Raw genomic sequence first — 21,745 nt, forward strand, 5'->3', positions numbered from 1 at the left:
GAAAGCTGAAACTGGATCCCTTCCTTACACCTTATACAAAAATTAATTCAAGATGGATTAAAGACTTATATGCTAGACCTAAAACCATTAAAATCCTACAAGAAAACCTAGGCAATACCATTCAGGACATAGGCGTGGGCAAGGACTTCATGTCTAAAACACCAAAAGCAATGGCAACAAAAGGCAAAATTGACAAATGGGATCTCATTAAACTAAAGAGCTTCTGCACAGCAAAAGAAACTACCATCAGAGTGAACAGGCAACCTACAGAATGGGAGAAAATTTTTGCAACCTACTCATCTGACAAAGGGCTAATATCCAGAATCTACAATGAACTCAAACAAATTTACAAGAAAAAAACAAACAACCCCATCAAAAAGTGGGCAAAGGACATGAACAGACACTTCTCAAAAGAAGACATTTATGCAGCCAAAAAACACATGAAGAAATGCTCATCATCACTGGCCATCAGAGAAATGCAAATCAAAACCACAGTGAGATACCATCTCACACCAGTTAGAATGGCCATCATTAAAAAATCAGGAAACAACAGGTGCTGGAGAGGATGTGGAGAAATAGGAACACTTTTACACTGTTGGTGGGACTGTAAACTAGTTCAACCATTGTGGAAGTCAGTGTGGCGATTCCTCAGGGATCTAGAACTAGAAATACCATTTGACCCAGCCATCCCATTACTGGGTATATACCCAAAGGACTATAAATCATGCTGCTATAAAGACACATGCACACGTATGTTTATTGCGGCACGATTCACAATAGCAAAGAGTTGGAACCAACCCAAATGTCCAACAACAATAGACTGGATTAAGAAAATGTGGCACATATACACCATGGAATACTATGCAGCCATAAAAAATGATGAGTTCGTGTCCTTTGTAGGGACATGGATGAAACTGGAAAACATCATTCTCAGTAAACTATCGCAAGGACAAAAAACCAAACACCGCATGTTCTCACTCATAGGTGGGAATTGAACAATGAGAACTCATGGACACAGGAAGGGGAACATCACACTCCGGAGACTGTTGTGGGGTGGGGGGAGGGGGGAGGGACAGCATTAGGAGATACACCTAATGCTAAATGACGAGTTAATGGGTGCAGGAAATCAACATGGCACATGGATACATATGTAACAAACCTGCACATTGTGCACATGTACCCTAAAACCCTAAAGTATAATTTAAAAAAAAAAAAAAAAAGAAATGTTTGTCATCTTTACATATATTTTATACTCCATGGACATTTTGGTTAGGTACCTGCCATGAACTAAGAATAAACAGCTTACGTTTTAGAAGTCTTGTTTTGACTCTATGAGGAGTTTAGAGTGCTCTTTTGTGCTTTCTGATAAAACTAAGTAATGGTTCCCTTCCATATAAGTGATTGAATCACCCCTTGCTCATGAAAAAGCAATATTGCATGCCATTTGTTAGCTGGACATAGTTACTGTTTATTCTGGTTCCTGGAAAATTCGCTTTTTCCAATTTTGAGAGCAAGCTAGAATGTTGCTATGTTATTGCATTTTATTGTTGTTCAAAGAATTCTTTATTTCTAATGTTTCCTTAAAAAACTCCAAATGGTTCAATCTCCAGCCCCCTCAACAATGTCTGCAGTTTGCTTAAATTGACTTACTCTGCATGCAAAGCCCATCAGTGCAGTTCTTGGATTGCAAGACGAGGCCGTCGCAGTCCTTGCCTCCATTCTTGGGGGCCGGCGCCGTGCACTCCCTCCTGCGCCAGTGGGTGCACTCAGTTCCACAAGTAGACCACTTGCTCCATGATGTCCACCTGCCATCCACTGCCATGGAAAAAATGCAGCAGCAGGTCAGAGGGAGAGGCAGCTGATTAAGGGATGGAGCAGAGCTCAAGTATAATACAACAAAACAAAACAAGAAAAAGCATGCCCTATTGAGAAGCACTGTATTCATTTCAATTGCTGGGAACTGCATGTTCTACATCATTTGGGTTTGGTGAGCTTTTCCTATAGAGTTTGTGAGTGCTTTCTCATTGACCAAGCCAAGGGAGGCTGACTGAGACATACAAAATCCAAAGTTGTCACCAGGAGCTATGTAAAAGTAGGCCATGATGGTTTCCCTTCTCCTATTAATGGGGGAGCTTCTGGGTTTTGTATTGAAAATTACGAGGGCTCTCTTTGGATCCAAGATTCCTTCATTCCTAGGGCCATGTGGACAGTGAAAGTAAGCTCATGCGAGAATTCAGAGAAGAGGTTGGTACCGTGGAGAAGAAATCTATCCAACATTCCATTCATTCATCCAGTTAGTATATATCTATTTATCTCTTCTCTTTCATCTAAATTTTATATAGTCTTTTTATTTTACTTTTTTCATCTGGGCTGCTTGATTCTGCTGAAACCTTCTGTAATGTTTTCATGAAAAGACTATTATTTTTCATTTATTATTTGATGATTCCATTATTTGATGATGTTTCTGTTTCCATTTTTATTAAAAAAAATTTAGGTAAGTCCCTAATATTTGTTGTGATTCAGTCATTTAGAACTGACTGACTTTCTTCCTAATTTTGGTGGCTGGCTTGTCAGCAACTTCAAAGATAACGAACTTAGATATCTCTATTTTAAAAGCACACAACTTAAGTCTCAGTTTGAAAAAAGATATAGTAAATTTCAGTCATACTTTAAAATGCAGCTTAAGCTTCTCACAAAAATAGAATAAAAATGTTGAAATAAGAGTTTTAAAATATTAATTTTCCCTGAAATATATAATTATGATGATCAAGGATTCAATGTAAAACAATGCTAAACATCATTTATTGAACACCTTAACCTTTTATATCTACATATTGGTAAAAATTATATCATTTTAGTAGTCTACATAGTTTGAGAAATCTAAGTGACTTCATATTCAAATTATTATGTAAATATATTATGTATAATGTGGATATGGTTATAAACATACCCACATGAAAAATGAGAAAAGCATTAATATTTCAGTCATACAGAACTGGTTATATAAGCAAGTCCCAACTGCTTGGAGCAAAAACATTTGCTTTGACCTGCACCAATCCAGTGTACCAAAACACTGACACACACACACACATTTCTATTTCAACTCTAATTGATCAGTCCAATTTTAATTGCAGGAGTCAGCACCTATAAAACAAAGTCTGAAATTTTAAGCTTAGCTAAGTGTCAAAATTTATTTCAAAAATAAAAGCTCTCAAAGGGCTCAATGTGGGAGACTGTTTTGACATTTGGAAATCAACACTTGCGAATGTAGTGTAGATTATGTATATCTCTCCAGTTCATTTCCCCAGCCCATCTCTGAGAAAGGTTAAAAGATAAAGGTTAAAGGATAAACCCGACAAAATTAGGCCAAAAGGAGTAGTAAGGAGGCTGTGTACCTGAGCAATAAAATTGAAAACACAATAGCTACTCCAATGAGTGCAGTAAATTTATGGATTATTTCAAAATTTTAGCTTAGCTTTGGAATATATTGTATAACGAGGCATTTTAAAGGGTTTTGTTTTTGCTTTTGGCAAATATTGTCTTCAGTTCACCTAGGGATAAGAGCTGGTAGCAATATGAGATAGTACAGAAAGATGCTAAGAGCTGAAGAGATGCATGCAATCTTGCTGTAGGTACCACTGCAAATAACTCAAAAAAATAGATGACCAACATTTACAGATAACAAAGAACTGACTGCATTGTAGTTTCAGAATCCATTATCCCAAGTGCCTAAAAACTTTGCCTTCCTTATAATTCATTTCGAATGTTGTATTTGCCCTTCACCAGAAACTGACACCAAATATAAACTATTTCCGTCTAACACATTTTCTAAATTTCATTTCCAATTAATTTCCACGGATTTCTGAAGATCAAGGATTGTTACTCCTAAAATAAGTGGCTTCCAGTGCCATTCAAATCCTTTGAATTATAAAATCTGCAATCTTGGCCCCAGCAGTTTTGTTGAATAATATAAAGGGATTATATCCAGTAGTGTTTAATCTCCTGTTTTATACAATTTTGCATGTTTTGGTAACAAAGTTAAGTATTCTTTTGGAGGAAAATACTTGATTTCCCAGCAATGTAAACAGTGAGTAGGATGGATTTAAATAATGTTCATCACACATTCAGATCAAGAATAAAGTCTCTGCATCTATTCTCTAAAAGCATATTTCTTGAATAATAGGAGATACTTGGAATGAGAGGACTGGTTTATTTACCTGGGCATAACGTAGTACAGGCTATTTTCTGCACACTCTGCCCTTCACAGAAGGCACCCCCATTGAGTGGTGCCGGGTTGGTACAAGTCCTTGTACGTTTCTGATACCCTCGTCCACAGCGGCTATTACACACAGACCACTCTGTCCAGGTGGACCAGCCACCGTTGACTGAAAGGAGGCAAACGGTAAAAAGTGGATTAAACATGTGTGCATGCACAACACACATGGACACACAAAACAGACACAATATGTAAACAAAAAGTTATTTTCCAAGCGACCATTATAAAAACCCAGAATTTCAAAGCCAGAAGAGACCACGGACCTCATTTTATCCAAAGATTTATTGTATAGACAGAGAAAAAAAAAAGTTTGCCAAGATTTACTCACCTACTCAGAAAAAAAAATAGGACTGTATGGGTTCTCTTTTCTTTGGCCAGTGTTCTTAAAAAATACACATATCTCCTTGCCTAGTCAAGCTCCAAAATTACTTTTGACAGCTCATCTCAAATAATAAATGTTTACATCTCTATGACAAGCCTGCAAGTGAATCTATAGCGTAGGAACAGAATAAAATAATTTAGCCTTAAAAAAAAAGATTGATTTTTTAAGCATATGCAAACTTTACAACCTTTTAAGGATTTTTATTCACTTGCACAAACCAGTGAACCTGGTTAAAAAATAAAATCTTATAGTACTGGGGTTATAAACAAATTGACTGGTTATTTGAGTTACTTGGTGATTAGTTAATATTGAAATAAACACTTATTTTGGGTATAAAGGCCAATTATGATGTCTGATGGAGCTGTCGGCATATGTGATTGTAAAACCTACACCGTAACACTGCACACTATTCAATTCTGCAGATCTCTCTTTAGAAAATACTTTGATATATATTTTTAATACTTCAATAATATGAGTCTGTACAATATTGTAATTAAACAATTTCTAACAAAATTATTTCCTTGAAGTTAAAATATAATACAACTAGTATATGCATCTGTTTCCTGATACTAAAGAAGTGTATTAGCCATTCAAGTAACACAAACCTTATATGTGCACAGCATTTGCCCAACATTTTGTTTTCTAGAAACCTATACAATAGGGAATAATCATGAATGTTATATTTACAGACAGAAACATATTTTTTACAGCAACTTTATTTTATATAAAGATGAATAATTGGAAATAACTGTAATGTTCAAAAACAAGACAATGGCAAAGCCAGCCATATATGTTCATGTGATGGACTCCTAGACAGCCATTAAAAGTGATACTGTAGAAGGCTATTTAATAATTCATGAGGCTGGGTGCAGTGGCTCATGCTTGTAACCCAAGCACTTTGGGAGGCCAAGGAGAGAGGATTGCTTGAGACCAAGAGTTCAAGACCAGCCTGAGCAACATAGCAACACCCTAGCTCCACAAAAATAAAAAAAAAAAATTAGCAGGTCGTGTCAGTATGTGTATATAGACTCAGTTACTCAGGAGGCTGAGGCAGAAGGATCTGTTGAGCCCAGGAGTAGAGACTGCAGTGAGCTATGATCACATCACTACACTCTAGCCTGGGCAACAGAGTGAGACCCTGTCTCCAAATAAATAATACATGAATGTTTCAGTATGTTTTAAATAAAACTAACGTTTATGGATACATTATGCATAATAATGTATATGTATATAATTTTTATATAATATGTATACAATACTTAATATGTATTTATACATTTTAAATTATAAAAGATGTATAATATAACAATGTATAATGCTTATTTTTAAACCTTATGTATACATATAAAGTACTAGTAGTATATGCCAGGTGCAGTGGCTCATGCCTATAATCCCAGTACTTTGGGAGGCCAAGATGGGCAGATTGCTTGAGTCTAGGAGTTTGAGACTAGCCTGGGGAAATATAGCAGACTTCATCTTTACAAAAAATAAAAAAATTAACCAGGTGTGGTGGCACATGCCTGTAGTCCCAGGTACTTGGGAGGCTGAGGAGGGAGGATCATTTGAACTCAGGAGACAGAGGTTACAGGAGCCAAGATTGCACCACTGCACCCCAGCCTGGGCGACAGTGAAACCTTGTCTCAAATAAAAAAAATAAAAAAAAGAAAGAAAGAAAATTCAAGTAGTATACATATAATTTTTGTTTAAATGCTATCTCTGGGTGACAGAATTATAGGCATAGGTATTTTCTTCTTTGACCTTTTCTGTATTCCAAATTTTCTCTAATGGATGTATACTTGCAATCTAAAAATTGCATTAACAAAAAATATATAAAACAGTTGCTAAATATGAAATACTGGTTAGATATATACATTTTCTATGGAGTTCTGGTGAGTCCAACCTATGAGGCTTGGACAAGTTATTTTAGGAGGTTATGTAAAGGACAAGCAGATGGTGGATAGGTAGGGTTTCAGTTAGTATTCCAAAAAGCAACTTAACCTGCTCAAGTTTACAAAATTCCCTGCCATGGAATTGTCTGTATAAACTGCTAACTAGCATACTGGCAAGCTGATATTTGGGGTTTAGGATATATGTACTGTTCTGCTGGGATTTTAATGAGAAATGAATAATCAGAAATTTTCAGAGATGAAAAAGTCTTTGAAGATCATAGGTTTATCCCTTCATTTTACAGAGAAGGAGGCAAGGGCTCAGAGAATCCTGGTTAAAAGACCCTCTGAAGATCAGTTAGTGAGAGAAATACTCCTATGACCCAATATTCCTGACCCTAGTCCAAAGCTGTTTCCTTAATTCTAAATATTAAGTTACTTGTGTTTGATCCTTCCTAAAGACAACACATTCATTGTATTTATGGATATTGAAAGCATAATATACACAGGAAGAGATTTGTAGATTTGCATGTGCATTAAACATCTATATAATACAACTATATATAGTCTGCCTTCATTAGTAATTTATGACTGGCACATGCTGTGATTGTGCCCCATTTCTTTCTTGCATTTCAAATGTTGTTAATCAAGTCTTTCAGGCAGTTTAAAAAGAGATAAGAAGAAGAAAACATTTTATTGTGATTTAAGAAAGGCAATTGCATACAATTCAACACAGCCATTATCTGGACTAGGAAATTAAACCTCAGAGTAATCAGAGGATCAAAAAAATTTTATGCATCTTTCCGGTAATTAAAATGACATTTTTAAAGCAGCACTACATTCATCTTTTGGAACAGCATAGTGGTTTCTCTTCTCATAAACACACATCCATCTGAATGGTACTGTGGGGTAGGCAATATTTTACTTCCACTCTTTGAGGATTTTTTTTTGGCTGGGCCTAAGAATTAAATTGGTGTAACACAAATCAACAGGAGAAAAACATGTAAATTTACTTAATGTAACTTTTACATGGCCTAAGAAAATGAAGACCCAAAGATGCAGTTATAGTTGAATGCTTATATATTGAATTGGACAAAGAGTAGTAAGTTATGAAAAAGTCAATTATGTGTTAAGGCTAAAAGAAGACTAAGAGTTATTTTAATAAGATCGATACAGAATTATCTGGATCTTAACTTCCCCTTGGTCTCAACTTCCTGTGCTTGAGGATAAGAATGTTACTTTCCTCCTAGTATAGGGAAGCCATCTTTCAGCTGAAAATCTCCTCTCCTGCTTTTAAGAGTCAGAAGGACTATCAGAGTGATCTTGAGCCTGCTGTTTCTCAAGGACCTTTAATGCAGAAAATAGTCAATATGGCAAGTGGGATATTTTGGGGTGGCAAATTCTTAACTCCTTTAGTCCTGTCATGTACCCCATAACGTTTCAGTCAAGGACACACTTCATATACAATAATGATTTGTTCCATAAGGTTATAACAAAGCTGAGAAATTCCTATCACCTAATAACCTCATAGCTGTTGTAACATTGTGGTGTATTACTTTACTTTTTCTACAAATGTGCTATAGCCTAAGTGTAGTGTTCATAAAGTCTACAGCAGTGTAATGTCCTCGGCCTTCGCATTCAGTCACTACTCACTCATTGACTCACTCAGAGCAACTTCCAGGCCTGCAAGCTTCATTCATAGTAAGTGCCCTATACAGGTGTATCTTTTTTTTTGTCTTTGATATCTTATTTTTATAGTACATTTTCTATGTTTAGATACATAAATGTTTACCATTTTGTTATAATTCCCTACAGTATTCTGTACAGTAACACAGTATACAGGTTTGTAGCCTAGGAGTAATAGGCTATACCATCTATCCTATGTGTGCAGTAGGCTATACCATCTAGGTTTGTGTGAATACACTCTATGATGTTTGCCCAGTGATGAAATCACCTAAGGATGCAATTCTCAGAATGCATCCCCATCATTAAGTGACACATGACTGACTGTACCATGAGCCACATACTTGCCAGTGGCTCTCCCTCCTTCAGTCAATAAGACTCCAAGGCCCATGGAGTTTGACACTAAAACAGTGATGAAAATCTTCATTATGTTCTAAGAGGTGGTGAGGCATGGGCATATCATTCTGGAGGTAGCATAACGTCAAAATACTTCCCAGGTTGTTCAATTTCCTCTGAGACAGTAAAACATCAATAATATGAGGAACTATTGGAGGTCTAACATTGTGAGAAATATGTAAATATCCAGACCAGCCTCCCAGTCTACCAAGGAGCTTAACTTTAGCTGGGGAGATGAATCTACTCATGAAATGACTAGAAAATAACTGAGTGCTAAAGCACACAGGGAGATAAAAGCATATGTGCCACATCAGAATGGGGTATGAAATTGCTTATCACTTCTAGAGGATTGATAGGTTTAGAGATGAGCTGGCTTAGAAAGGACCAGGGCATGGGAGGAAGCTTCCTAAGAAGTCACTTTGTTGGACTTTACCATATTGTTAGCATTAGGGCCACTTGGCCAGATAAGGCAGCCCTTATCTTCACTCTGCGCACCTCTGATGGAGTGAGTAGAATGAGTTCTAAGAAGGTAAAATTGCTCTAATGTATTTTGGGAATAGGTCAGCTCTCACTTTCTGAGGGTTTGCAATTATAAGACTGAGGTTAGGTCCACAGAAACATCAGCAGGCTGATAGAAGCATATTCATCTTTAGAACTTAATCTAGATCTTGGTGGTGCAGGTTCTGGAGAGGAGAGGGCTTACAGAAGCAGCAGGCACTCAGGTAGGCTTCCTTCGCTTTCCTAGAAGCTGACTGAGAAAGGGCTGAGACTATCCGAGCCTATCCTTTCATATCAGTACCAGGAAAACAATTAAACCTCACTGCCCCTGTGAAAAGCAGCAAGCAAGCAGCAATGGAGATTGAAAAGGAGCTTCTAGAACCAGGCATGATGGTGCATGCCTGTGATACCAGCTACTCCAGAGGAGGCTGAGGTAGGAGGATCCCTTGAGCCCAGGAGGTCGAGGCTACAGTGAGCTACGGTCATGCCATTGCACGCCAGCCTGGGTGACAGAGCAAGACCCTATCTCAAATAAAATGAAATTTTAAAAAAAGGGCTTCTAGCTTTACCGATGCCAATGAGAAACTGCAGTTAGACATGAGCTAGATTGAGACCCTGAAGGGCCACTCACCATAGACTATGACAGTGGCAGTTGTACTTTTCCTCTTGGCAACAATGTTTTTGGCCACACAGGTGTAATTTGCAGTATCAGAGAGGCGGGCCTGCTTTATGATGAGGTTGTGATCAATAGTAATATAAAAATTCCGATCTTCAACGGGATCAATTATGTCTTCATTTTTCAACCATTCCACCTAAAGATACATGAGAAAAATAGATAAATCTTCAGCATGGATCCCTTGATGGCTGTCTGTCCTAACCTGCATTTTGTACACTTGATCTTAGCCAAAAGGCCAAGAAGCGATACCTGTGTTTTGTAATATGTACAATGTTGTTCCAGGCCATGAACTTCTGCAAACTGGTGGGAAGTAACTTTCCAAGGTCATGTTAAGTATCACTCACCTGCCAAACATGTTGATTCTGTCTGTACTACATTATTCTCAAATGTCAATGAACCAGTTGGGAAATATAGTGTTCAAATTGTTTTCACTTTGCCCTGCAGGCACAAATGGGGAATGTGTGCTGCCAAGTTTAGAACCCAATAAAAAATAATAGGATAAGCGTTTCAAACTGAACTCAAACCTTTTGCTATTTGATTTCTTTACTCTTGGCAACTTACCTGCCGCTTTTCAGAAAAGAATAGAAAGACTATTTTTAAAAGCACAAAAGGCATTTTAGACATCACATAGCTGTAATAAAATAACGTTTGGGTGATTTACGTGTAGCCTCACTGAAACGTATGGATTAAATATCCCTGAAAATACACTTTCAAAATGTCGCAAAACACGTATTTGGAGATGTATCTAAGCCAAAATATTTTTTTAAGTTTTTCTACCAATTCTTAATACAATCTGAATAGCTTACAAATCATACTCAAATCCCTCCTTTTGTATAATGCTAACATTCAAATCTTTGGCTCAGGGTGTCCTTTTGGGGAACCTGACCTTAAGACATGACCATTTAAAACTACTGAACTATTTTTTCTATGTGAATAATATTAATGTAGTAATAGTGACGTTATACTTGCTGAATAAAAAGAGGAAACATACCTGTATAAGCTGTACTTCTGGAGGTAAACTATTTCTTATTCTGGCAGTTGCCTTTTTTTTTTTTTCTATGCACAGGTTTTTCCATAAAGCAAAACAACAAACAACGTTGATATTTACCACACTTAAACTCTCCTTTTGCATTAGGGTGAATGTGGATACAGGTAACCTTTAGTGGTAGGGAGTCAATATTGTTGCCATTTTCAAAACCTTAAGGAGCTTCTCTAGCACCACAAGAGGTCTAGGAATTAATCTCTAAATCTGTCAGTGGGTTTGACATTGCACAACTCTAAATTACACTTAAGACAGGGACTCTCAAATAATGCTCCTCTAATCCTTAGAGGAGAAGCCAACATTTATAGAGAAAAATAAAAATCAACAACAATCCTGAAATATAGAAACATATGAGGTTGTAGAGTAGAGAAACTATTTGTAATGATGTAAAAGCTGAAAAAGCTAAACATTCTTGATATTTGCACTCAGGGTAGTGCGAAAAAGAATAGAATCTGTTTATAACAGTGGGTGTTTTAAATATGTATTTTGTTTTCAAATACAGACTGCACATTCAGTCAGGGCTATGCCTGGGTACCTCTGAGATATATACTCATATTCACTTGACCTGGATTTTCTCACCGTTTCACCCTATGTGTGGAAATACGGTCCTGCTGGAAGTGCATGGGAGAAGGTGGCACAATTTATACTGTTAAAAATCTCTTTGATGATAATTAAAAGTTGAAATTAATAGTTTTTGAGTGGAATCTTTACCTAGGTTATCTGTGCCCTTCTAAAGAAAGCCTCCTATCACACAAAGCATGGACAGGCTCCCTTACTCTCGGTTGTACTTGCACCCCTTCTACCATTTTTGTGCTCAGTGTGCTTCTCTTTCAAATACTCACACCTGGCCCTCTTCTCTGAAGAGCAGCCCTCAGGCTCATGGATTGTTTTTGCCTGAAAATGCCTAGGATTTTTTATAACTTCCCCATTAGCCATTGACTAATGGGTGCAGAAATATGGCTTCTGTCCCATTGGGTCAGAATCTGAGCTGTAACTTTCCAGAAGTCCCTTGCAGGGATGAGGCTGCAGCTACATCCTTGAGACTGGACGTGAATTGACACTATTATAAATGGAACATACCTAATCCAAAAATCTGGAATCTGAAATGCTCCAAAATCTGAAACTTTTTGAGCACCAACATGACACCACAAGTAGAAAATCCCACACATGACCTCATGACTGGTTGCAGTCAAAATGCAGGTGCGTAACACACAGTTTATTCAGCATCCCCAAGGGAATGACGGTGACACCAAACAACCATAGACTGTCCACATGAGTGACTCACATAGTGATCCCTTTGCTTTCTGATGGTTCAGTGTGCACAAACTTTGTTTCGGGCACAAAATTGTTTAACATATTATATAAAGTTACCTTCAGGCTATGTGCATAACATGCATATGAAACAAATGAATTTCATGTTTGAACTTGGGTCCCATTCTCAACATATCTCATTATGTATATGCCAATACTCCAAAACCTGAAGTCCAAAACAATTCTGGTCTCACACATTCTGTATAAGGACCACTCAACCCTGTACTAGGCTTCTTTTCTCTCCTGCTTGTTCTCCCACTTACAGGGTTCTCCTGGAAGCGCTTTCTTAAAAAAACTACTCACATTCATACCTTTGGTTCATGGTTTGTCTCTGGAGAGAACCCATAGCTATTCAAAACTATGGTTCCTCCTATGTAAATGATGTCAGTTTAACAGTGATGTTATCCTAAACAACATAAAGAAGTCCCAAGGGATATTAGAAACCACTTGTTTGTATGAAGAGTTTATTACATGGAAGAAAGTGTTCAATCTGCATGGTTGGCAAAAGATTTAAAGAGACATGGTTGCTGGGTATATGATCTTTACTCGATTATACATAATTACACATTTGCCTTGGGTGTCTCTTGCCTATGTTGGAGCAGTGGTTCTGACCTGAACCTCAGGACCCCTGAGAAGCCCCAGCAGTGTTTGATGGCCCCTGTGGCGGGCACTGCTTTCCTCCCCTAACTCCCACTTGGATCACAGAAACTTTGCTTTTTCCTGTTTTCCACACTGGATTTGCTTTCACGCCTTTATTTCAAGAAGCAAAGGGTTCTACAGCTAGAAAATAGCTACAGGAATGAAGAGGGGGCCCAGGACTCCTCCAGCTTCTGACAAGACCCCACAGTCCCCAACACCCCAGGGCTATCACAGCACTCTGCTCTGAGACAATCGTCTCCATGAGAGGCTCAGTGAGGACCGCAGGCTGCCCCTCACCTCCTGTGCTGTAATACCAGGGGCTACACATCACCAACCCCAAAAGTCCTGACACTCTTCCATACCGCCTGGAAGACAGCATGAAAATCTTCTAACATTTCAGTCTCTTCTTAGATTGTTTCCTTTATGTTTTTCTCATACTAAAGTCTAGGTCTTTCTGATGCCATTGTTTCTTCTGGAGTCCTCTGAAGGAGTGGATGTTTGATTTCCCAAATCCAACATGCCACTGGGGCTGGGGATGGGTAAGTGCTGTCCTCGCTCATCATTGTGTCTTTCAGACTGTTCTCTCTAAACATCTTTGCCTTGAATCTCATGTCACCAGATTATATCACCCAATTTTGACTCTTTTTTTTGTAGTTATTTACAGACCTCTGGGCTTATAGTCACTTTATCTAAAGCATAATTTCTGAAGAGTTTAATAACCACAAAGATGATGCTTTCAACATCTTGGCCCTTCAGTTCCGTGACCCTCCATCCTGCAATGATCTTATCCTCTAAGGTCACATATTCTAGGCCAAAGGTTTTCAACTCCGCTTCACAATAGAATAATGTGGAAAACATTTGTAATATATTAATTCTAAATTCAATCCAGAAAAGCTAAATCCAACCCACAAAAACTCCAATTCACTGGTCTAGCATCAGTGTGTTTTAAGCTCCCCAAGGGTTGTAATCTACTGTAAGGGCTGAGAAATACCAGTCTAGATCATTGCCCTTAAAAATGCAATCCCTGGATCAATAGCATCAGTGTCACTGGGAGCTTGATAGACATACAGAATCTAAGGCTCTGCCCACCTATTACCAAATCAAAATATGCATCCTACTAGGAACTTCAGGGGGTTATATGCACACTAAAGTTTGAGAAGCATGATTTAGCTCTTGTCCTTATCATCAATTACAACTCCATAAACTTAGTTCCAATTATCCTTTCCTTTACCCTTTTCTGTCTTTCCTATTCACTCTAAGATACTGAATTCAACAATCCTTCACCAGCACCCACAATCTATTGAATTTACCAATTTGTTTCTCAGACTTTCAAGTATAAATTCCAATGTCTAACTTTATATATGATTCTTGCATTATACTGTCAATGCTCTCATCCCTTTGTCACTTCAAGATATTCACTTGGCCACTATTCGCCTACGACACCACTGTGGGGTTTTTTTTGTTTTGTTTTGTTTTGTTTTTTAAAGACAAAGTCTCACTGTGTGCAGTGGTGCAGTCTCAGCTCACTGCAGCCTCCACCTCCTGAGTTCAAGCGATTCCTGTGCCTTAGCCTCTTTAGTAGCTGGGATTACAGGCGCCCACCACCATGCCGGGCTAATTTTTGTATTTTTAGTAGAGATGGGGTTTCACCATGTTGGCCAGGCTAGTTTCGAACTCCTGACCTCAAGTGATCTGCCTGCCTCGGCCTCTCAAAGTGCTGGGATTACAGGTGTGAGCCACCGTGCCTGGCACCCTGCTCTGTGTTCTTGAGGTGGAACATGGGTGTAAATAGCCATGGAGAGTGGGCTTCTCTTATAATTCATAACAGATCACAAGTGGGCCTTTATTTCTACCAAGAAAGCATACTGTATTTTCATTGCTCACTCTCCCCTTCTCCTAGATAACTATTTCACACTCCTCTCCACTACCTCCCCTTCTAGCCTCACTTTCAGCTGATGACCAAGATTTCTATGTCACTGAGAAAACTGACAATCACAAGACACCTTCCAGGGCTCCCACTATCCGTGTCCCCATCCCCATCTGCACCCTCTCTCTTATCACTGGGGGAGCTCTCTGTGTTCCTATCTGTCACCTAGGATTTGTACTCCGTATCTTAGTCTCGCTCTTCTATTCAAGGGCAAGTCCCAGCAATTCTCTTCTTTCTCTCCTAAATTATTCAATTTTCCTTGATACTGAATCATTTTCACTAGCCTACAGATGTGCTGTTAGTTTTCAAAACTTAGAACAAAAACCCTTCTCGCCTGTTTCTGCCTCTATTCACCCCCCGCCCACCACCTATATTTCTCTGCTTGCCCTGCCTTACAAAACTCCTTGGAATAGTTGTTTACATTTGCTGTCTTCAATTCCCCACTGAACCCGCTCTAATCTGTGTTCACTTCCACTGCTTCACCATAGCTGCTCTTTTCTCTTTGCTAAATGTGCTACTGAGGTCTTAGTGCTCATCTTGCTTGACTCACAGCAGCATGTGATCTGGTTACTCCCTTCCTCCTCCTGACTTGCTTTCTCTGGACAGCACACATTCCTGGGTTTTATCCTACATTGCTTCATGCCTCACAGCTTCCTTAGGCTAACATTTGTGTCCCTGTGCCTCAGTGCTTGGAATTCTGCTGCTTTCTATTCTATCCATATTCACTTCCTTGGTGAGCTCATCCAGTCTCACACAGATGACTCCTAAATTTATCTCCAGCCCAGACCCCACCCCTGAACTCCAGACTTGCATATCCAACTGTCTTCATGCAACTCCACTTGGTTGTCTGATAATGACCTCCTGAACCGCCTTTCCAAACCTGCTCCTCTCACAGTCTTATGCACCTCACTTAATGCCAACTGTAGCCCTCCAGTTACTTAGACAAAAGCCTGACGTAGTGTTGACCACTTTTTTCCTCTTTCTTAGCCCATTCAGTGTTAGAGCAGCACACATTAGGAATTGGACCACTTCTCATTCCCTCACTCCCACCTCTTCCTGGTCCAAGTCACTATCATTTCCTTCCTGAATTATTGCAAACATTGTCTGTCGTATCTTCTGCTTTTCCCCTGAAAACTCAACTGTCTATTTTCAACACTGTAGTTAGAGTGATCCATAAACTGTAAGTCAGAGCATACTATATCTGAGTCAGGGTTCTCTCGAGGGACAGAACTAACTAAATATATATATGTTTATTAAATATTAACTCACATGATTACAAAGTCCCACAATAGGCCATCTGCAAGCTAAGGAGCAAGGAGAGCCAATCCAAGTTCCAAAACTAAAGAGTTTGGAGTCTGATGTTCGAGGTCAGGAAGGGTCCAGCACAGGACCCTTGCTAAATGTGATGCTGAGGGAGAAAGATGTAAGCTGGGAGGCTAGGCCAGTCTAGACTTTTTGTTTCTGTGCCTGCTATATCCTGGCTGTGCTGGCAGCTGATTAGATAGATGGTGCCCACCCAGATTAAGAGTGGGTCTGCCTTTCCCAGCCCACTGACTCAAATGTTAATCTCCTTTGGCAACACCCTCTCAGACACACCCAGGATCAATACTTTGTATCCTTCAATCCAATCAAGTTGACACTCACTATCAACCATCACACTATACCTCATCTCAAACCCTCCTAATGGCTCCTTCTCTTACTCAGTGTCAGCGCTAAAGTCCTTACAACCAGCCTGGACAACATAGTGAGACCACACCTCTATAAGAAAAATGCAAAAATTAGTAGGGCATAGGGCATGTGCTTGTATTTGCAGCTACTTGGGAGGCTAAGGCAGGAGGATGGCTTTAGCCTGGAAGGTCAAGGATATAGAGAGCTATGAGTGCACCACTGCACTCCAGCCTGGGTGACACAGCAAGACACTGTCTCCAAAAAAAGAAAAGAAAAGAAAAAAGTGGCATGGGGATAGGAGACAGGGAGAAAAAAAAATGGATTCAGACAATAATTGGAAAGGACAGAGGACAGGACATATGAGTTGATGGTATGTGGAAAGGGGGGTGCATCTTCCGTTTCTGGCTTAAGGATCCATGTACAGAGCAGGGATACAGGAGGCAGAAAGTAATTGAGGGTAGAAAGGATAATGATTCAGATTTGGCTGATCTCACAAGGAATCCAGCTAGCACAGCATGATTTTGACAACAGGTAAGTTGCTAAAAATTCCCATTATTTCCATGAACAAAGTGAGTTTTTCTCTTAAAGTTTTGAAATAATTAAAAAAAATAACCCTGAGGACTTCTGCTTCTCTTGGATCAGCTTTATCTTAGCATTAAGAACTGAACATGGATATTGATAAAAAGGATATTTGCAGGGCCAGCGTGGCACAACAACATTACCATTGTGGCTTAGACAAAAATGATAAAGCATTAATAAAACTTAGAAGATGAATGGAAAGGAAAACAGTGTGTGAGAATAATTATGTTTATCATGTAAAGGATTGTCTGAATCAGCAAGAGAAATCAATATAAGAGCCATAACATACAATTTAAAATATATAACCTTTTCATGCAATATTTCCAGAACACACACTACTAAACTAACATTCTTCCATGTGAAACAATTCCACGATGAGTCTCCTTATATACACTGTATATAAAATTCCAAGAAACAATACAGAATCTTTTGTTGTGTTAGAAATTTATTGCATTGAATAGTATGTAATTATATTGTTGCAAAGCTATTTATTTGTAAGCTAATCTTGGTTAACCAGGAGTCGGTACTCTGGTCTGGCCACTGAATTCTGTTCATATGTTGGTCATTTCAATGCTTTTTGTTGATTTCAACCTGAGGCTTCTCTTTTCTGTACTCCTCCCATTGAACAAACTGATTTATACAAGAAGGAAGTCTTTCTGAGTTAGAAATTATTTTTAGTTATGTACAAAATATTCAAAGAGAAAGAAAAATAGGTTGAAGTTCAGAAAACAATAAAAGACTTCAACCATAAACCATGACTTGTTGTCATGGTTGCAGTGATGCAAAATAATGTTCAAACAATTTCTGTCCTTGTGGTTCAGTAACTACAGTCCTTCCAATGATTTGGGGCATATTTGAACTAATTTACTCAAGTGTTTATAAAGGCATGGGATTTTATTAACAGGTACTAAAAACAGTTACAAGGCAATATTAGAATGACCTGTTTGTCTATTCTGCTGTTGTTTGATGTTATTAGTCCCACTATGTGCAATTGAGCATCTTATTCTAAGGAGCAATTCCTAAAGTACCAGCTAAGAGGGCTGCTTTCAACTGCTTGGACTCAAAACTGAACTCTGCGATTTTGGGGCTAGTGTTTATGTCTCCCGTGGGCAAGTGTCTTATCTTCTGTATGCCTTAGAGTCCTCATTTGCAAAATGAGGATAATTCTAGAACCCATTATAAGGTTCTTAAAAACTAAATGAATTAATACACAAAACACCTACTGTCTGGCATACAGTAAGTATTTGAAAATATTAACATTTAGTTAAGGATATACTAAAAGCGGTGAGACAAACCACAAACAACCCTAAAAAATAAAAGGGAAATGGTGTTAATCTAAAAACTAAAAGAAAAATATTTAACACCCGAGTCCTTTCAGCCTTCGCTGGCATTTCTGTGGGGCAAAGTCCACTCAATATTAGGGTATAACACTTTAAGATTACACTACAAATATGTAAGTAATTGAGTATTAAATTGGCCAATATTGTTTGTATGCTAACCCTAAATACATATTTTTCTTTAAACTATATGAGTTCATAATTCTAGAGATGTCATTAGCATGCATTTGCTTTATAGGCATTAACATTTTAATTAATCTTCATAAAAATTATTTTCTAATTCTAAATTATAAGAAAACATTATCAATTTTTTAAAAATAAAAATAAAAATAGAAAAGATTTTAATGCAACAAGTTATTAAAATAAAAGATATTCACTATCATACTTGGTAATAAGACATAAATGATAGGCAATTTATATTACTATTATTTTTACCTAGACAATCTATTTTTTATAAATTTTTAATTTACTTTTGTGGGTTTTCCATTTCTTTTCTCCTAGTACTTCAAGCTAGTCTGTCTACATGTTCTTTTAATGACATCAATCTCTCAGCCCCATACCATGGCATACACATCATTAGCTTCAACACCCTTATCCATGTCCCTAAGAGATGGAATTTTCTTCCAGCCACCTCTGCTTTCCCTACCACCCTGAAAGTACACCTATGTTGGTCCTATGACCGCATTGGTCCCCAAAAAGGGACTGTCCCCCATCTTTTTTTTCCTCATTAAACTTTGTTTTCATGGGACTCAAAATTCTGTGACAGATTTTTCGTCAAGTTGTTTCCATTAAAAACTGTAGATTTTAAAAACTAATAACTGCCACATGCAAAATGAAATAAAAAAACCCCCAAAGCGGTCCATAAAACATTCTCCTTTCCTTCTGAAGGTTTTACGATGCATTGTTATCATTAACCAGTCTTTTACCGTTAAGCTTAAACAGCCAATTGAAACAAAGAGTTCTGAGCCCATTCTTCCACCACTGATTAAGACTGGGGTGGCAGGTATTAGGGATGATATTCATTTAGCCTTCTGAGCTTTCTGGGCAGACTTGGTGACCTTGCCACCTCCAGCAGCCTCTATCCACGGCTTTGATGACACGCATGGAGTAGTTGTCCCTGAGCTCTCTTCTTTGCTTCTCTCTCTCCCCACAGAAAGGATTCTGGGGCAGATGGGCTGGTCTAATGGGAAAGGAGAAGTGAAAATTATGGGACACATTCTGTATTAAAGAATAATTACCATTCTTTAGGGTGGGAAAAGTAGGGGATGTGACCTGGAGGGGAAGAGGTCACCTTGTACTCCCTAATGCAAATCATGAGAATCCTGACCTGGCTTTAGGGAGCAGAGAGAGTTCAAAAGAAGAATATTTTCCTTGTGCTGAAATTGGGAGGACAGAGAAGCAGTTGGGAGGAATGGAGAGAAGTTGCCCAAGGGTAAAAAAGGAGAAAAACAAGACGCTTGTGTGATGCATTCCAGGTCCCCAGCTAGGTACTTTGTACTTGGTGGTTCCTCCTCACAGCAGCCTGTGAAAGAAGTAGTTGCATTCCCAATTTTCAGATGAGAAGAATGATGCCCACAGAGAAGAGCTTACACAGGTTTAGAAGCTCAGAAAGGAGCAGAGATCCAAATTCAGGACCGCATGAGCTCTGGACTCTTTTCTGTCCACAGAACCAAGAACCAGGAGGAGCCAACTACAGTGCTACAGACTTCAGCCTTGACAGAATGGGCTGCAGATTACGAGATGGGGGCTGGAAAAAGCTGGGACACCAAGACACACACATTTTAGCTACTCCAGGACTTGGGGTGAGGCTGTCCTCAGGCTGGTGTCCCTAGGGAAGCAGAGAGGTCCTTAGAAAAGAAGCATTGACACAGTTTCTGTTATCAACATGATCCTGTCACTCACAGGACCAATACAAGTTTACTTTCAGAACTAGCAATAGAATTGGGTGTGCTTTGATTTTAGGGGCATCAGGAAAGCCTTACCCTCCAAAATTGCTCCCCCAAATTTTGACAATGACTTGAAATGTCTTTAAGAGAGACCAGTTTTAAATTCCACTATTAGAAGGATCTCTTCACATGTAAATGACGTGGCAAAATAACAAACTAAATCATATAAAGTTTTCTAAAACATGGCATATAAATAACTAAGGGAAGACTGCAGATAAAGAGGAGTTCAAGGTGCTAGGATTTCAAGGTAGGACTGGATTCAAGTATCCAGCACTATGCAAAAATATACAAACAAAAATATTTTTAAGGGAATTACAGTATATCTTTAACTTCCATATGAATTCCTTTTTTTTTTTGAGATGGAGTCTCCCTCTGTCGCCCAGGCTGGAGTGCAGTGGCGCGATCTCAGCTCACTGCAACCTCTGCCTCCTAGGTTCAAGCAATTCTCCTACCTCAGCCTCCTGAGTAGCTGAGACTACAGAGGCATCCCACGATGCCCAGCTAATTTTTTCTATTTTTACTAGAGATGGGGTTTCACCATGTTAGCCAGGATAGTCTTGATTGCGTGATGTCGTGATCTGCTGGCCTTGGCCTCCCAAAGTGCTGGATTACAGGCATGAGCCACTGCGCCCGGTCTGCATTCCTTCTTATAACTAGTATCTCTAAGAACTTGCCCTCTGCTTTTCAGAAGAAAGACATCTCTTGCATGAAAGTCTTATCATCATACATTACATGAGAGTGTCAAAACCTCTAGGGCACCAGATAAGGGAATAATTGGGAATATTAGTGTGGTAGTTGAGAAAATAAGGGACTGTAATAACTGGGCGACAAATCCTTTTTGCAAATCAGGTGGTTTAAATTCTTTGCTTTCATCAAAACTGAAGGAGGGCCTAATATGTCAAATGACGGGTCACTGAACATAAATTTTGATGACAGATCACTATGTAATTTTTGACCTGTAACTTGGAAGACGCGCACAGTTGAGGGACACTGTTACAACACAACTCCACATTTTCCTTACTTATGTATGAGAAGGTTCTCAGTATTTGAGTTTATTATAAATGACAGATAGAAATGTAATTGATTTCATCTTGTTTCATTTCAGCAGTAACATTCAAACTTGGCTAAATGAACTACCTGGACAGGGGAGCAGGGATGAAAACCCCATTTCTCCTATTAAAAGCTGTATTTCCAATAAAAATTCAGTCTTTATGCCAAGGAATTATTTATCAAAACTTGTAGTACATTTGGGTTTTTACAAAAAAATTAACAATTTGATCCCTATGGTCAAAGGAAATAAAGTTTATATGCAAATTTTTATTACAGAGAAATATGATGACCAATGGAAATTTTTATGCCTAAAATTTATTCTATTAGAGTAAAAATCTATGGGGGAAATGGCGTAGAAATATAAGTTAAAATAGAAAAAGGAATACTGTAAGTTTTCCTATTATTATTTTCTTTTGAGACGGAGTTTCGCTCTTGTCGCCCAGGCTGGA

At 38.5% G+C, this 21,745-nt stretch overlaps 1 protein-coding gene across 1 annotated transcript in view; it reads right to left on the reverse strand.

Moving 5' to 3' along the window:
- The window catches only part of UNC5C (unc-5 netrin receptor C), a 400,199-nt gene that overhangs the window by 84,729 nt on the left and 293,725 nt on the right, over nucleotides 1-21,745 (reverse strand). The window contains exons 5-7 of the mRNA XM_030819147.1: nucleotides 9,753-9,933; nucleotides 4,218-4,385; nucleotides 1,651-1,815 (exon numbers count right to left, since the gene is read on the reverse strand). Coding sequence (XP_030675007.1) covers nucleotides 1,651-1,815; nucleotides 4,218-4,385; nucleotides 9,753-9,933 — 514 coding nt within the window. The remainder of the gene's footprint in view (nucleotides 1-1,650; nucleotides 1,816-4,217; nucleotides 4,386-9,752; nucleotides 9,934-21,745) is intronic.

This window comes from Nomascus leucogenys, chromosome 9, assembly GCF_006542625.1.
Source record: "Nomascus leucogenys isolate Asia chromosome 9, Asia_NLE_v1, whole genome shotgun sequence".
Taxonomy (NCBI): domain Eukaryota; kingdom Metazoa; phylum Chordata; class Mammalia; order Primates; family Hylobatidae; genus Nomascus; species Nomascus leucogenys.